At 41.9% G+C, this 13,159-nt stretch overlaps 2 protein-coding genes across 2 annotated transcripts; one reads left to right on the top strand and one right to left on the bottom strand.

Moving 5' to 3' along the window:
* Positions 1 to 5,288: 5,288 nt before the first annotated feature.
* Positions 5,289 to 8,388, top strand: LOC109772591 (uncharacterized). Its single transcript, XM_020331277.4, has 3 exons — positions 5,289 to 6,793; positions 6,956 to 7,040; positions 7,997 to 8,388. The coding sequence occupies exon 1, from the start codon at positions 5,548 to 5,550 to the stop codon at positions 6,472 to 6,474; it is 927 nt and encodes a 308-aa protein (XP_020186866.1). The 5' UTR covers positions 5,289 to 5,547; the 3' UTR covers positions 6,475 to 6,793; positions 6,956 to 7,040; positions 7,997 to 8,388.
* Positions 8,389 to 10,431: 2,043 nt separating this feature from the next.
* On the bottom strand, positions 10,432 to 11,899 carry LOC109772609 (protein SRG1-like). The gene is made up of 3 exons (XM_020331292.4): positions 11,383 to 11,899; positions 10,966 to 11,293; positions 10,432 to 10,862 (listed from the first exon to the last, which is right to left on the bottom strand). The coding sequence occupies exons 1-3, from the start codon at positions 11,859 to 11,861 to the stop codon at positions 10,563 to 10,565; spliced, it is 1,107 nt and encodes a 368-aa protein (XP_020186881.1). The 5' UTR covers positions 11,862 to 11,899; the 3' UTR covers positions 10,432 to 10,562.
* Between the last annotated feature and the right edge of the window lie 1,260 nt (positions 11,900 to 13,159).

The raw sequence follows: 13,159 nt of genomic DNA, 5'->3' as shown, positions 1-13,159 counted from the left end.
TACAAAATCATCTTTACAACTGTGAAATCGACGATGTTTTCCTCTGACGTCGAAGCTTTGTAAGATCATCTTTACAACAATATGTGCATGTCGTGAGCGAAGCTCGATGTCGCCCTTGATCTCGGAAACACTACCAGAGCTAGGAAAACGTTGTCCCAATAAAGATTGGAAATGGCTAATCGGAGCCAACAACATATGCCAAGGGCTGGACAACAACCCCAAATCCGCTTAGAGAAATCAGGGTTGCCAAACCTCAAAAGCTCCCTGGCGACGTCAAAGTTGGCTAGATGTCATCGGTTGAAGAAGGAAACTAAGACACGAGGCACCGTGTCTACTCCATTTGTGGACGTATTCGAAGACCACCTGCATAACACAACCACTCCAAAAGAGCAGCAACAAGGCGACCCCCGCCATCCTCTATGTCGCCGATGAAGTCGCCGCTAACGAGATGGACCAGGGGCCAAGTAAACACTGTTCTTGAACTGCATGGCACTGCTATCGCCACCACAACCCATCGTCGATGAACCAAACTCTATGTAACCCTAAGAGACCTAACTAGATTACCGCAACACAAATTCAGAGTCCCCACCCCCTCCCACCGCCGGAGCTGTAGCCGAAGGAGTGGACCCTTAGCCTAGTCGGTTGGGAGTGAGTGAAGCAGTAACAATTGTCTAGGGTTCAGAGGGAGGTGGTTGTGTGCGGTACAAATTACGAAGTAGGACTCTTTACTTTATATTTGATAGTACGGATATTGAACTTTGCTCAGTGGCATCATCCCAAACAACTTTAATGAAGGGGCATGAGCCAAATTCACAAAAGAGAAGCCTTGCAACCCTATCCCACTTGCCTACACTATACTCCCTCCGTCCCAGGGTATATGACCATTTTCTACACTAGTGAAAATGGTCATATATTCTGGGACGGAGGGAATATAAAGGATAGGAAGACCTGATGGCTCATCTCTTTGCTTCACCCTTCGACACATCCATCTATACCTCCGTCATCAACATCACATCTCCATCTGCATTAGATTAATTACTTGTAATCAAGATTCAACTGCCATCAATGACATTGTAAAACTATCAATCATTCATCTTCAATTAACTTTTTATACAATGAAATTTGCTTGTGGTTCGCTCATGATATGCGAGTAATCCCCTCGGGCTAAGAACCGAGGCGTAGCCTTGTAACCCCATGTATGCGCAAGAACGGATTGAGGATATGTACTTTATTTATATTTTGTGGTATTACTTGTCTCTTGTCTCTACCTCGATCCGAGGGATCATCAGTACACGAGACACTGAAGATCACAGGTAAGAGTGGAAGGCTATGCTGAAAGACGGTGCCAGTAAGGTCGGTGCGGTAGCAAGAACCAATTCCTTGGTGGTGACAATGATGTAGTCATCAAACACTAATGTGTTGGTGTGCTTTATCCTTAATAACCGAGGTAACCCAATGAGTCAGATAAGGCCAAGGTTGGACAACCTAATCGTCGAAGCGGCGGTAGTCGGTCGTGGTATCACAAAGACCCATTGCCCACTTATTATTTTTCACAACGCATATATCTATATCTATATCTATACCTACTAATAAAGCAAGGTGCGTTTCTCTTATTTTTTTTCATCTGTTCATCATCGAAAAGATTTTTCTCTATTCGAGGTGGTACTAAATTTTACTTTTTGTCCGTTCGTCTATTAGAAAAGGAAAAACGCCAGAATTTCATATATGGGCCGCCTGCCGTGTGGCCCTACAAAGACAGCCCATTTATTTTTGTGCCCATGCAGGTTGGAAAATCCTATCCATCGCATGGAACGTCAAATAGTTAAAGCTCCGCACAGGGAGCCAACGCGGTGCTGAAACATTTTTTTTGTTCTGTGTTCTCTTTCTATTTTTGTTTTTATGTTTCTTTCTATTTTCTTTTTCCCTTTTTTGTGTAAAGTTCATAATTTCATAAAAAATCGAATCTTTAAAAAATGTTCAGAATTCCCAAAAATATCCCGTTCCGAAAAATGTTCGAATTTTAAATCTTTCTTCTTATTCCAAAATTGGTTCGAATTTTTTAAAAATGTTACATTTTTTGTTTTCCAAAGTATTCAAGATTTTAGAAAAAAATGCATTTTAAAAATGTTCCAAATACGAATAATATTCTTGTTATAGTGAAATGTTCGCAAATTCAAAATAATTTCCAAGTTTAACACATTTTCTCAAATTGTTTTGAATGTTTGAAATATTTTTCTTTTTCAAAAATTGTTCACAAATTCAAAAAAATACATGTTTTCAAACAAAATTCTGAATTTCAAATGTTTCAAATTTGATTATGTATTTCTAAAAATGTAAAGAATTTTAAAAAATTGCTTGGCATTTTGAAAATTATTCATGTTTCCAAGAATATTTAGCAATTTATATTTTATAAAAAGGGTTCAAAAATACAAAAAATTGTTTCCAAACAAACATTGGAGTATGTTCTTAAAGGTTCGAGCTGGCCATTGGTTACCATGATTCGTTTATTCGAGTGGCTAGCAGCACGTAGTCAAGTCTTTGAGGGCATGATTTCAGTCTTTCAACTCATGTTTTTTTGGATATTTTGGCGTCTTACAAACACAACTCGTCTTGGTGCCTACCAGTGTGCTGGTCCATACACAAACTGATGTGCGTCCCACGCGATATTTTACGCAACTAGCGTCATATAGTAGCCCCCATGCAGTCGGCCCAAGAAAAAGAAAAAGATTCTTCGTCGCACAGGCAGTATTTGGCCTTAGCCGCACTCCCCTTCTGGGTCGTTCGCATCCGGCCCATCGATCCTTGCCAAGGGAGCCAAAAAAATTTGGCGGTCATAAGGAATAGAACATGCGACGTTGCATCCACATCCTCAGGCGGATACCTCTCATAGCTAGGGCAACTTTGTTACATAAAAATGGCTAGTCCTCCTATTAAATATATGTATAGGTTTTGTTCAACCCGCTCATAGTTCCCGATTTTTTTGTCCCCTGGGTGGGACGAACCGGGCCTACCCACACATTTCTTTTCTGTGAGATGGGTGAGCAAAAAAAAATTTAAGCCCCGAGGGAATTAAACTATGGACCTTCCCTATTGTTTCGATAGAAAAAAACCAATTCAGCTATCTTGCAATTATGATGAGAATAATATCGCATTTTAACTTTATAGTAAATCCCCACCAGTTTGTATATGTCCATAGGTTGCCCAGAAATAAGAAGTTTGTATATAAAAATAAGGAGGTTATCTTGAGAATCATGAGCAGAATGAGGGACCATAAATTATTGCCGGTGCTAGCTTGCAAGTGCCAATAAAAGAGTATATGTTGGTTTGGCTCGAATAAAAAAAATCAGGCACGTGAGCGCTAAAATAATCAAAAAGAATAAACCCTAATAAAGAAGGAACATTGATGTTTGGTTATGCGCTAATGAAACGGGATTTATGCGCTGTAATTAGTAATACGTCCGGTTACACCATCGTAAGAGAGAGTGGTCGAAGCAACTGTGCCCCGAACGTCGCCGCATAGCTACCAAATGAGGAGGCAGACACAACCCCGAGACAGAGGTGGGCCCGGAGGAAAAGAAGGCACGAGTTGAATGGTTGCCGCCACTCTGACTAACCCCACCACTATCAAGATCTCGCGGGACAAACATGACTCGCGAGAATACCACAACTCCTCGCTCTATCACACCGTTGTGGAGATCGTTTTTGGTGGACACATCAATTATCTCTCTCATTGCTTCTCGCAAAAAAATATCTTTCTCGTTGCAACGTGCATATGTGCTAATTATTACTTACCGATGCATTGTTGCTCTATCTTATTATAACCCAAGTGTGTGTACACAACTGCAAGTGAAACCTTCCCTCTGACCTATTTTATTTATTGCTATAGAACTTAAGATTATTCATTGGTCTGGGAAACGAAAATGATTTGCGATCACAAAGGCTTAGCGAAATTTGCTGGATTCGATAAATCTTAGGTCCTATAGAGAACGCTATTACTACATCTGAAACTGAATCGGAGGTAATCAGTCATCCCCAAGCGTTGCATAAGTAAGCTTGGCCGACTAGCAATATCAAGCCATTAAAGCACGATGAGATGGCCCAAACATACCCCCCCCCCCCCCCCCCCCCCCCCCCCCCCCCAACTCATTTCTTCCCTCATGTTGGCTATGGTTAACCGAAACACAATTTGTTTGTTTTTCATGGCTGAGCTGCGAAAGAGGTCCCATCGGCTCATCTTTTCATTTGTTCTCGACATCTCTTTTGATTTCTATTATAGATCTTTCCCAAGGATATCTCTTCCTAATTGCGCGAGCTATGAGCTTTTCTGAATGCTAGCAGTTAACTTTGGCATCTGAATAATTTAATTTGTTTTTTTCTCCCTATTTTAGTATTTTCAATGCTAATTACCACATTAAACAACTTTTCATCCTTAGTACCTAAGTTCGCAAAAAGTTTTATTGGTCTTTACCCCTTCTAAAGTATTTTAAGCCGAGGATTGCTCCTCAAGCGATTCTTTTGCCGGACAAAGCGTTGGTGGAGTTATATCTAGTATGATGCACTATCGAGAAGCAAGTGTTGTGGAGAAGAATGAGGTGGAACCAATGAACTCGGAGTTGCATGACGTCAAGAAGGAACCCATCAAGAAAGAAGTTGTGTGCACATACACTTGACTACCATGAGAAAAAGAAGTGTTCGGCTACCAGTTCGAGTGCGGGAAAAATGTCTGGAGAAAAAATTGCACCGCATGCCACGTGTGCCTGATGGCTAGGACCCACATGGTAGGTTGCTAAATAGGGTCAAAACTGGCAAAACTTTCACTATAAACAGGTGAAAGCTGACAAGTAAAACTTTCACTAAATCGGGTAATCCAGATGAACAATTGTTAAATGAGGTAATTTGTGTAAAAGAAATATCAAGGTAGGAGGTAAAAACTACTCCCTCTGTCTCATAATGTAAGACCTTTTTTGAATCTAGTGTAGTGTCAAAAATCATCTTAGGGATGGAGGGTGTAGAATTCACTCTAATTTAAAATTCGGAATCGTCATTTGGCCTCTATACTTTTTGATATTTATATATCGCTAATCGTGGCCTCCGTTTGACTTGTCTCTGACCCTTTCTACCGTGATAGCGGCAAAAACTCTCTGTTCCCAAACAGGGCACGAATTGTTTTTTTTAGGAAATGAAGTTGTATTATGGGCTCGGATGGGCCTCAGTCTTCTGATAGCCCACTGCGCGGACGCGTTGCCGTTGCTTACTCAGGCCCATTGCGGTCTACTGCGCCACTCTTCGTCCTCGCCCTCATCCTCAACCCCTCTTACTCTTCTGTCCAGCAGCTCCAGCCACCGAAACCCCACTCAGAAAGACAAAATCAACCAACGCCGGCTGCATCGAGATGGGTCCAGCAAGGCGTTGCTCTTGAGCGGAGCAGCAGCAGCCGCGCGAGCTTGAAGGCGGCGGCTGCTTCGTCCTCCATCGGGCAGCGGCAGATCTGGCCGATTCCGACGCGGTGGCCTCCCGATCTGAGTTCCTCGCCTGCAAGCACTGGCCATGGCGCCGCCGCGTGTGCGGGAGCTGGGGGAGATGTGCGAGCTCATGGAGGAGATCCTGATCCGCATCCCGCCGGACGAGCCTGCGGACCTCATCCGCGCCTCCCTCGTCTGCAAGGCTTGGTGCGGCCTCGTCTCCGGCCACGCCTTCCGCAGCCACTACCGCACCTTCCACAAAACACCTCCCATGCCTGGCTTCCTACAGAGCTGGGAGAAGGAAGGTCAAAGCTTCGTCCCCACCACAAGATTCCGTCCCCGCAATTGCAAGCCGCAGGACAGTTCCGTGCTCGATTGCCGCCATGGCCGCGTTCTTCTTATGTGTTACTACGATGGGTATGCGGATGCGGATGAGGATGAGGAGGAGGAAGATGATGACGATGGAGAGGAGGAAGATTATTACGACGAAGATGATTACGAGGAATATGAAGAGATGGTAGTCTGGGACCCCTTGTCTGGGAGACGAATGAAGTTGCGCAATCCTGGCATCTTCAACCCCCGCATCAATCATGTCTGGAAAGACTATTCGGCCACGGTGCTCTGTGCGGCGGATGGCTGCAACCACGATGCCTGCAACTTGGCCCCATTTTTGGTGGCGTTTGTCGTCCTTGCAACATGGATGACCTTGGCAACATGGATGACCGAAAGAAGGTCGTGCGGGCGTCTGTATACTCATCAGAGACCCAGGAGTGGACCTCACCAGCCTCTATTCACGTCGGCTCCGTTGGAGCGCTTGGAGCCGGCATGGTTGGAAGGCCTGGTGTCCTCGTTGGACAAGCACTCCACGTCCTCATTGATCGTTATGAGGGGGACAGTTGTATTATCAAGTATGACTTGGGTAGTCATAGCCTATCAGTTATTGATCTGCCAGGGTTGTGTGTGTTTATGCGGAAAAACCCTCTCCTCATTTTGTCAGAAGACGGTAGGTTAGGGGTTGTAGACTTAGACGAGCATGGGCTATGCCATATGTGGTCGGTGGAGGTGAGCGTCGATGGAGTAGCGTCATGGATCAAACTCAGAGAAATGGACTTCGGGACCCCTTGGCAATACCAGGAGCTCAGATTCTCTAGGGTTTGTTGGCTGTGTGGAGGGCACCGATATCCTTGTTGTGGCCACAAATATTGGTGCATTCACAATTGAGCTCAAGTCCTTGAGGTGGAGGAAATTGTCGAGTAAGCCGTATAAGGACATATACTTGGCTAATGTGTTTGGGAGTCTCTTTCTCTACATGAGCTTCAACAATCCACCTGGTATTTTTTTTTACTTTAACCCCCTTCTTTATCATCATATATAGTTTTTATGATGCGTTTTATTCACCACCAAATGCTAAGTTTCCTTAAGAAAATCGCCAAGTTGCATAAATAAATTCTCATCCTAGTGACTCATCCTCTGAAACTGTTTCCTTCATTCAGCGGTGGCAGGTGTTATGGAGGTGGCCAAAGAAAGCCAGATCAGGCAGTGAAGTAGGTCATGGCGATGCGACAGTTTGAATCGAGAGTAAGTCGTAGAAGCATGGAAGTTCAGTTTGATCTTTTGGTACTGATTTCCATTTTGAGTCTTATCCTATGTTTGATATGGGAGTCTTTAGTCTTAGCTATGATATCTCGCTAATTTGTAAGTTGCTTAGCTTGCTCTTCTTCGCGTGGCATATCAAGTTGTACTATCAGAAACCAGGAGAAGAATGGCCGTAAAATTGAGGAGTGTGTGTGTGTGCTGTTGTGTTTGTTCTAGTTCAGTTTTGCTGGAACATATAGTTCAGTTTTCCTGCTTGGCAAGAAAACTGCAGTATTCCGGCCACAGTACATGAGCCTGCCCACCTCAAGGGGCACCGATCCGTATAATGGATAGCTCTTTGATAAGAATGTCAACGAGAAATAGAAATAGAAATGTTTGAGGGGAAATGGTGCTTGTTTGGATGAACTTGCATGCATTGTCACTGTAACACCTTTAGCATCGACACAAAATGCAAGAAACAGGCCCTTGCATATCTGAACAAATACATAAGCAATTTCCACCATGGAGGTCATTCTCTCGAGAAGCATTCTTGGGAAGAACTATGTGAGAGATATCACAGTATCCATGTTTGCATTGGTGGAATAACTGACAAAGGATAGCTGGCACTTTTCAAGATAAATTGAGCTTACACTTCACTGCCTCCATTCTTGTAGATCGATGGGACATGCTTCATCCAACGTACAGTTTTAGAGGTTGGTTTTGATGCTTAGAAAATAGAAGAACTAATTAAATACAGAGCAGAAAACAATGTTTTACCTGACAAAGACACTGTTTATCTCTAGTTGCCTAGATGGTATTTTGAGCTAGGTCCCAAGACCCCTTTTGCTATAAAAAACTGACAAAGACACAAGAAACCCATTCACTTCTCATCATTACTGAGGCGAGCTATATTTGTATGTACTAACCACCGTATTGATGAATAATCTTTGTGTCTGCAGGAAGAACTTGGTCTTGAGTATGATGAAGATGTCGATGTGAACTTCCAACCGTACAGTGAAATGATGGCGAGTCTTAACAAAAGGAGAGAAGTTTCTCGCTGAGGACGTAGTCATGGGAGTATCTCTGATCATATGTATGTCTCACATCAGTTTTATCAGCCGAACTGCTCCACAGTTTTGGTAGTTTCTTAGGCAGCGCGTTTGTTGCATTTGTTGTAGTTTGTCCAGACAGATGGTGTTGTTCCACTGATGATAACATATCTGCTCAGAGAACTCTAGCTGGTAGCTTCAGTAGCAGTTTATCTGTGGTTTGCAGAATGTTTTCAACTAGGTGTGTGATATAACTTCTTCGCCATCTTAAATTATATATCAAGGCGTCTTATTACTGACAACACCAGCTTATGGTTTTTCCTCTCTGTTTGACGGAAAATAAGAATCATATTAATATTTACTTTCCCATTTCTCTATTTACATCAATTACACAAAATTTAATAATGAAAAAGCGAAAGGGATGCTTTACCTGACAAAGACATAAGCAACCCGTTCGGTTTTCCTCATTAGTCAGGCTAGCTATATGCATACAATCTAGCATATCCACTCTGGTATAAACTAGAATAAAATAACTTGACGAATAAAAACTCGAATATACCCAAGTACCTACCAAATCGAAGATAAATGAAAACTGATATGGGTGGACCATAAAACGGTGCTTACATCAACTTATAATCATGGAAATCACCTGGCGTATCTCAAAATAAGAAAGCTCTCAGCTTCTAAGTTTAAATCAAGAATACTTCTTAAATTGGGGTGGTAAGGGTGTGTGGGAGTCAGATTGTGACAAGATGGAGAAGGGCAGTGATTAAAATGCAAAATTACACCCCCCCCCCCCCCCCCCCCCTCCCCCAAATCAACCGCTCGCTTCCCCGGCTCGTGCGGTACACCCATTAGAAATTCCATTGAAGCGGTACCGAGAATATTTATCGAAAGCTCTATCCTGGTTCTTTTCTGGGATCAATTCGTGAGGGGGAATCTCCAATCTAGCCAATAAAAAATGATGTAGTATGTGAGATGATAGCTTCATTACTTTGTTTTCAAAGCTACAGTTGTGTGATTTAGTTTTTAATTGAAGAATTTTTATTTTTATTTAAAAATCTAATGTTATTTAGTTGAAAATTTTCAGGAGTTCTAATTCTCTTTTGAAAGCAAGCTTAGTGAACTGGAAGTTAGTAGCTGCAATAAGTTGGGAGCTCTGGTTAAAAATAAAATAAAATAAAATTTAAAATGTTCACGTAATTTCGTAACTATTCACTTATTAATGTTAATTATATACATATATGAAATTTTGTATTATAAATATTTACAAATAAATTATATAAACAAAATATTTGTACAAATAATTTCAAAAAGTACTTATATATTTAAATATATGCTCATATAAGTCTAACAATGTTCACGATTTTAATAAAAATATTCATGATTTTAGAAAAAATAATGCTGCTTTAAAATGTTATTTTAATAAAAGTTTGTATATTTCCTAAAAAATATATTATAAAGAACACTAAATAAAAAATATGTATGAATAAATATATATTAGCCTGTGTCCCACAAAAGTGCCGATCCTCAAATGAATATTATGTAAATTATACACCCTCCGATCCATATTACTTGTCGCCCAAACATCTAACACTGAAATATGTCTAAATACATACATTTCAGCAACAAGCAATATGGATTGGAGGGAGTACAAATATTTTCTTAATTACATAAATATATTTTATAATAATACATGACTTTTAAAAACAAGGAACATTTTAATTTAACTTATTTGTATGTATATTATTTAGAACGCACAAATAATCTAACTTGAATTTTATTACTATGATTATAATTTATATCCTTTTTAGAAATTTCTAAAAAAAGATCAACTTGTGGAAAATGGGTCGGACCGACTGCAACCAATTATTATATTTCATAAATTAATTATATGGACGTAATTAAAGTTAACAAGTGATTTTTTCTGAAATTGCACGAACATTTCTGAAATTTATTTTATTTTTATGTATATATTTATAAGGTATGATTATAATTTATCATACAGAAAGATTAATTATCATTTATAGGCATGAAACGTTCTCGGTAAAGTGGCAGGCTTTCATTTTGAATGAAATTCTTATTCACTATTTCACTCCATAAGGATATAAAGAAGTTGTATCCATATTAGACAACAAACCGTAATGGTTGGGATTGCTACACACGCTAGCAAAAATATAGAGGGTCACACAAAATGAAAAACAGCCCCAAGCCTCGCTTGGTGCCTAGTCATCCTTGATTTCATATCCGACCGTGATTAGCATTGTATTACCACGCCCACTAGTTCGATGTGTGCCGCAAGTTTTAGTACTAAAGTGATCATTTCGGTCAAGTTTAAGCATCAATGATGTAATTGACTCTTTATTTTATTCCAGGGAGGTGATCATATATGAGGGACATCGATCAACTCCTATTCACATTACACTTATGCGAGTGAGAGAGGAACATCATGCACTCACTCCCTACTATAAATTATTTAGTTGTTTGCAACCACTGCACGCGCCTCTAGTTCGGCGTCGGCCTCAGCATTGATCCTGACATTGAGGAAGTCGACGGTGCGATCTCCCGCTGCAAATGCATCCCAATATCCATCGGCCAAGGTCTGGACCAGGCACTTCTTAAACATGGCCGGGCGCTTCTCGTGAACCAGTACCTCCGGCGGCCCTATGATCCTCTCCGGCTCCGGCTGGTAGAACATCGCCAGTGACAGCCTCTCCTTGTCGGCGCTCGTCACCACACGGTGCCATGGCGCCTTGAAGATTGCATTGCTGACGATCTGTATGCACAGAAATGAGAGTCTCCTTTCATGATCAATGCAAATAATTGCATTTTTGGTCCATTGTAGAAGTCCTTAGGTAATTGTGTGTGTATATGCATACCTCCATGCCCTTGCCTACGACGACCAACAGGTCATTCCCGAGCACGGGGACATCAACCCAGTGGCCGTCCTTGAGCACCTGGAGGCCGCCGACGTCCTTGTCCATGAGGAGCAGTGTAATGACGGAGTTGTCGGTGTGCGGCTTCAACCCGTTCACGAGGTCCGGCCGTGGGCAGGGAGGGTAGTAGGTGAACCTCGAGTATGACTTGAACCTCTCACCCACCATGTTGATGAAGAAGCCCTCCTCCTGGTTCAGAAGCTTTGCCATGGCCTTCAGCACATCCATGGTCACTCTCCCACTCTCTAGGGTGTACTCGTGTAGGAGATCCCTGCAGATTATATATGATCTCCAATATAAATGCAAATAAAAAAGATTTTAAATCATCGAGGGGCAACAATTAATGTGTAGATCGAGTACCTTAGATTCTGTGGCCAGAACTGGAGCCGCCTCTCGTCCTCCGGCTGGAGCTGGAGCCAGAGCCGGTCACACCAGTCGAGGATCTGCTCGTCGGAGTCGATCCGGTCGATGCCGTACCCTTCGTTCTGGAACTTGACGCCGTCGATCACGTTGCCGCACTTCTGCTTCTCCTCTAGCGGCAGGTGGAAGAACTTCCTCGTCGCCTCGAGGATCTCGTCCAGGAACTCCTTTGGCATGCCATGGCCGGTCACCACAAAGAGGCCCCATGATTGCAGCGCAGAGCGAAGCTTGGCCGCCTCCTCAACATCGTCGGGCATGGCCAAACGGCTCACGTCCACGATGGGGATAACTAGCTTGGCTTGCTGAGCGACAGTGGTCGGTCGGTTCTCCTCGCTTAGCACGTACCTGCCCGACGGCGCCACAAGTCCAACGTCTGCGGCTACCACCTGCACCAGCTTTCTCTGATCCCGATGAACCATCTTGACGCTAGAATAGGTCTTCTAAACCAAGTGAACGTACTATTTTCTTTTGCGGTATATATATATAGGCTTGAGGTGTGCGCCTATTTCAACGTTATCTATCTAGTATTTGGAGGCCACAGGGTTATCATATCCATACTAGATATAAATCCATATCTACATCCAACAGATCTCACCCGTTCACCCATGTCGATCCAACGGCCTATGTTGCTTTGAATCTTGGCACCGAATTAATTGTCTTAGGTTCTTCGTATCTAGACAAATCTAAGACAATTAATTTAGGACGAAGACAATATTATAGATAGATATTTAGATATAGGTATGGACGAAGAAAGTGGAATGGAAACCTCGTGTCCTTTTGAAGTGGTATATATAAATATATAGATATAGGTATAGATAGATAGATAGATAGATGTAGATAGAGATAGAGAGAAAGTCAATAAGATGTGGGACGGTTGAGGTGTTTTTAGAGAAAAACTGGTGGAAGAAAAACCAGAGATGAGAGGGGAAATCAATAGTGGGAGGAGGGAGGGGACAACATAGTGAATTTTTGTCATTTTATACCACCCACTATGGGCAGCCTAATGGGTAGTATCATAAGTTAGTATCATGCATATGTTAATGTACGATATCATCTCTGTAATGCATAGTATCATAGATTAGTATCTTAGATGATACTCCCTCCGTTCCTAAATATTTGTCTTTTTAGAGATTTGAAATGGACTACCACATACGGATGTATATAGACATATTTTAGAGTGTAGATTCACTCATTTTACTCCGTATGTAGTCACTTGTTGAAATCTCTAGAAAACAAATATTTAGGAACGGAGGGAGTATTATTTATTGCCATGCAAGACCCATACTAGTACATTATTTATTATGATACGGTATCAAGATATGATACTTAACCCTCTTTTTCTTCGTTTGCCTTACTAAAATTATCTCTTTGACATACGTGATACTCTCATTACGAGCAGCCTTGTCACATGCGTTTAAGACAAAATGTTTCCTTTAAATCAGCCGCATCCATATCTGAGCCCACAATCTTTCCTTTAAATATCCAATCTTTTACCCCAATCCTTCTTTCAAGCCCACAATCCATTCTTCAATTCGAAAATCCATCTATTTTATCCTGCAAAAAAATCCATCTATTTATTGATTCCTTGGGGGGGGGGGGGGGGGGGGGGGAGGTATATTAACCGGTGTGAGTCGGTTCCCGTCAAAGAAAAACTCGGTGCAAGCTGGTTAAAAAAATGGAGGTGGGACTAATCGACATCAAAATTTGTAGCTCAGTT

This window comes from Aegilops tauschii, chromosome 5 (genome assembly GCF_002575655.3).
Source record: "Aegilops tauschii subsp. strangulata cultivar AL8/78 chromosome 5, Aet v6.0, whole genome shotgun sequence".
Classification (NCBI taxonomy): domain Eukaryota; kingdom Viridiplantae; phylum Streptophyta; class Magnoliopsida; order Poales; family Poaceae; genus Aegilops; species Aegilops tauschii.
The sequence above is the reverse complement of the archived record's forward strand: the minus strand, read 5'-3'. Positions and strand labels throughout refer to the sequence as shown.

Coding starts and splice junctions, on each gene's coding strand:
- LOC109772591 (XM_020331277.4), top strand. CDS start 5,548: ATGGCGCCGCCGCGTGTGCGGGAGCTGGGGGAGATGTGCGAGCTCATG.
- LOC109772609 (XM_020331292.4), bottom strand. CDS start 11,861: ATGGTTCATCGGGATCAGAGAAAGCTGGTGCAGGTGGTAGCCGCAGAC. Junction 11,294..11,382: donor TTCTGGCCACAGAATCTAAG/GTACTCGATCTA, acceptor TATAATCTGCAG/GGATCTCCTACACGAGTACA. Junction 10,863..10,965: donor TCGTAGGCAAGGGCATGGAG/GTATGCATATAC, acceptor CTGTGCATACAG/ATCGTCAGCAATGCAATCTT.